Source organism: Nicotiana sylvestris, chromosome 11 (assembly GCF_000393655.2).
Source record: "Nicotiana sylvestris chromosome 11, ASM39365v2, whole genome shotgun sequence".
Classification (NCBI taxonomy): Eukaryota; Viridiplantae; Streptophyta; class Magnoliopsida; order Solanales; family Solanaceae; genus Nicotiana; species Nicotiana sylvestris.
The window spans coordinates 136152597-136156478 of NC_091067.1; the positions used below are offsets into that span (position 1 = coordinate 136152597).

The 3882-nt window shown below is 38.6% G+C and overlaps 1 protein-coding gene across 1 annotated transcript; it reads right to left on the minus strand.

The window, feature by feature from the left end:
* Positions 1-1767: 1767 nt before the first annotated feature.
* On the minus strand, positions 1768-2241 carry LOC138881694 (uncharacterized). Its single transcript, XM_070161944.1, has one exon. The coding sequence runs from the start codon at positions 2239-2241 to the stop codon at positions 1768-1770; it is 474 nt and encodes a 157-aa protein (XP_070018045.1).
* Between the last annotated feature and the right edge of the window lie 1641 nt (positions 2242-3882).

The window sequence follows — 3882 nt, forward strand, 5'->3', positions numbered from 1 at the left end:
TTTGAGAAAAAAACAGGCTGGTTTTTAATCCTAAAAGGTTAAGTGTTTGAGAGCTAAGAAACTGAAAAGTGAGGTCTTTTCTTTTACTGCTGAATATCAGAACTAGTACTGTTATTGTTTCATTGGTGTTGCTCGTTGGTATTTCTGGGGTTTCAATTGGTTTTTCCTGAGTTTGCTATTGGTTATTTGCTACTGTTTCATTGGGTGCTGCTGGAATTCTGCTGGTTATTTTCTTTCTAATCTGTTACTGGGTTGTTCTGTTACTGTGTTGCTGGGTATTGCTGTTGTTGTTTGCTACTGCGCTGTTGATCCTCCTCTTCTTCTTCTATTGTCTATTACCAGGTACACTTTCGAATCACACTGTGATGTAGCTGTGAGATGTAAAAGTGAAAAGAAAATGCTCGAGTAGTGGAGTACTTAGTGCATCTGTAATTTAGTAGATAAATGATAAGTTGTGTAGTCTATCTTTATAACCAAATGAAGAATGTGGGTTGTGGAGTTTGTATCTGATAAGGACTGTATTGGACCATTAATTTGCCTTTCTTAGTTGCAAATTTAGTAGTTTAATACCAACTTTAGTAGCATAGAATTAAAAAACCAAACTTCCAAGTTAACTGTGCTTTTTCCTGAATAGTTAAGCATGCCCATTATTGTCAAGCTGTTTAGTTGATTAAGTGGAGTAAGATGAAGATAGCATGAGTTTGTTCTATTGAACATGCCTGTTTAAACTTGTTAGTTTCACTAGCTATGAAGGTTTTAATATTGTCAACAGTAGGTAGATAATGATTGTTGGCAGCCCATTTGCTCAAAAGTTGAAATATATCGGGTTTGGCTTCATCATGTAAAGCAATTGGAAATAGCCTGTGTATGTTAAATCAGACTCGAATCCGCTTCTGTGAGTCGAATGCTGAACTTGGCCCAAATAACGCATGAAATCTGGGGAAACGGGCTCGATCACAAGACCATCCTTAAAAATTATACAATAGAGTTAAGTAACAATTGGTTGGGACCTTCATTTTGTGTTTAGAGACGAACTTAATAGAAGAAATGTAGTCAATTTAGGATCATCCTTTTAAAATAAACGAGATAAGCCTCGCCAAATAAAGCACACAGATTGCGGGGCCCTCACAAATGTATGTATTAATTACTTAGAACTCGGGATCGACCGCTTAGCGAACTTCACGGCTTTTTCCCAAAATAACCACGCGTTAGTCTCTTTAGGTGCGTGCTTTAAATAACATTACCTTCTTAAACCCGGGTGCACATTTATGTGACCCAAATCCAAATCTCAACGAAGTCGAAATGCGTCACTAATCACGGGTAAATTGATTGTGGTGTGGTTCTAGATGCATTTCCACAACGTTGCAATTCTCTGTTAAAATAATAATAATAATAATAAAATTGGTAAAGAGTTAAAACTTGCATATAAGCTCATAATTGTTAAAATCAGATAAATAAGCCGAATGTGACAGTTGAGCGATCGTGCCAGAACCACGGAACTCGGGAATGCCTAACACCTTCTCCCGGGTTAACAGAATTCCTTATCCGGACTTCTGGATTGCGGACTGTAATACAGAGTCATTCTTTTCTTCGATTCGGGATTAAGCTGGTGACTTGGGACACCCTAAATCTCCCAAGTGGCGACTCTGAAATAAATAAATAAATCCCGGTTCGATTGTCCTTTAATTGGAAAAACTCTCTCTACGCCCCTTGCGGGCGCGAGTAAAAAGGAGGTGTGACACCTGGATGATGAGACTGACCATGTTTCTATTTGTGAAATTTGGGTCCACCTTTTCTTTTATAAGAGGGATAATCAGCTAATCTAGACAAGTTAACAAAGTTCACTATACCCTCAACTTTCTCCTGTTGGATCCTCCCTTCCTCTACCACACAAACAGTAATAATCTCATCAACACTCCATTTATCTTTTTGTGAATTATAGGCTATCTTAAGTTGGTTAAATTGCTCAGGAAGGAACTTTAGAAATTGGTGAACAAGAAAATCATCGGTAATTATTACACCTAAATTGTTCAGTTTGATAGCAATGTTAACCAATTTCATAATATGATCACGGACACTACCTGCAAGGTCATACTTTATGGTAGACAGGGAATCAATCAAGCTACCTATCTCAGCTTTATTATATTCTAGGAATTTCTGTCCAATGACACTCAAGAAATCTTTTGCATTTCCATTATCCTGAATTGCACCTTTTAGATGATTAGAAATAGATCTCTTCATGATCATAAAACTCAATATGTTAGCCTTCATCCATTTTTTCATACTTAGCCTTTTCATCAGCAGTGCTAGTAGTTGGGGGTTCAGCGGGTTTTTGTTCAATCAATGCAAAGTCCAGGTCTGTCAGGCCTAACACTATTTCAAAATCCTGTTTCCACTTCTTGTAGTTGCTACTAGTCAGAGTTTTAATGGAATTCAACTGAGTAGTCATGTTGTTAACATTTGGAGCAACTGTCTCTCCTTTTAAAAATCAAGGAGTCCAAGGCATTCTATCACGACTCGGATTTTCCATCCTCGGGAGTCGTACTGGCGCCTGCTAATGTGTGCTAGCAACCCAAACCCTTAAACTAATTACTTCATTGTCCATTTCTTTCTTTTTAACAAACATGAAGCGATAACGTATAAACAACGAAAATTTAATTTAAGCGGAAGAAAACCATAAAAATATCTGAAGTATGTATTTATTACAACTGCTTAAGCCTTAATCACCCAAAACCTGGTGTCACAGTACCACAGACGGTCTAAGACTGCTAAATACTAGGTCAAAAAATAAAAGACACACTGTTTCTGAAGCAAAAATATAAAACAAAAAATAAAAGATAGAGGAGATGCTAGTGGCTGCGGACACCTACGGGTCTACCTTGGATCTTCGCGTGGACTGAAGGTAGCTTCCAAACTACAATCCAAGAGCTGCTCCAGATCTACACATAGTGTAGAGTGTAGAGTGTAGTATCAGCACAACCGACCCCATGTGCTGGTAAGTACCTAGCCTAACCTCGGCGAAGTAGTGACGAAGCTAGGACCAGACTACCAAATAAACCTGTGCAGTTATATAATATACAGCGAAAAGTAAAGAAGAAATAAACAAGTAAAGATGGGAGGGGGAAAACATGCTTCGGGAAATAATAGGTAACAACAGAATATCAAGAGAATTATAAAGGAACTAAAATCCAACTACTAAACAGGGTAAGGAAAAACGAAGGCAGAATTCACTTTCATTTCACATCTTGTTGCAGGCATGCAACCCGATCCCAATTCATTTATCTCGTTGCAAGCGTGCAACCCGATCCCATTTCACATATCTTGTGGCAGGCGTGCCACCCGATCCCATTTCAAATGTCTCGTGGAAAGCGTGCCACCCGCTCCCATTTCATATATCTTGTGGCAGACGTGCCACCCGCTCCCGTATTACAAATCAACAACAATCACAAAGAATTCCGGCAAGGGAACAAGAAAAATATAACAACTACCCGGCAAGGGTACATTAAGATTTCAACAACATCCCGGCAAGGGAACAATGATATTTCAACAGTATCTTGGCAAGGGAACAATAATATCAAACAAACGTCCCGGCAAGGGAACAATGATAATAATAACATGTTAGGCACAATAAACCACAACGGGATCATAACAATTATAATACAAGACTCATGGGCATGCTTGATACCGACGTATAGATACTCGTCGCCATGCCTATACGTCGTACTCTACAATTAACACGTAGAAAATAAGACACAACTCATAATCCCTCAAGCTAAGGTTAGACCAAACACTTACCTCGATGCCACAAACATAATTTAAGTTTCAATTATAGCTTTACCCCTTGATTCCACCACCAATTCGCTCGAATCTAGCCACAAGTTA

What these genes read in the sequence shown, in the direction of transcription:
- LOC138881694 (XM_070161944.1), bottom strand. Translation starts at nt 2,241, where the DNA reads ATGAAGAGATCTATTTCTAATCATCTAAAAGGTGCAATTCAGGATAAT.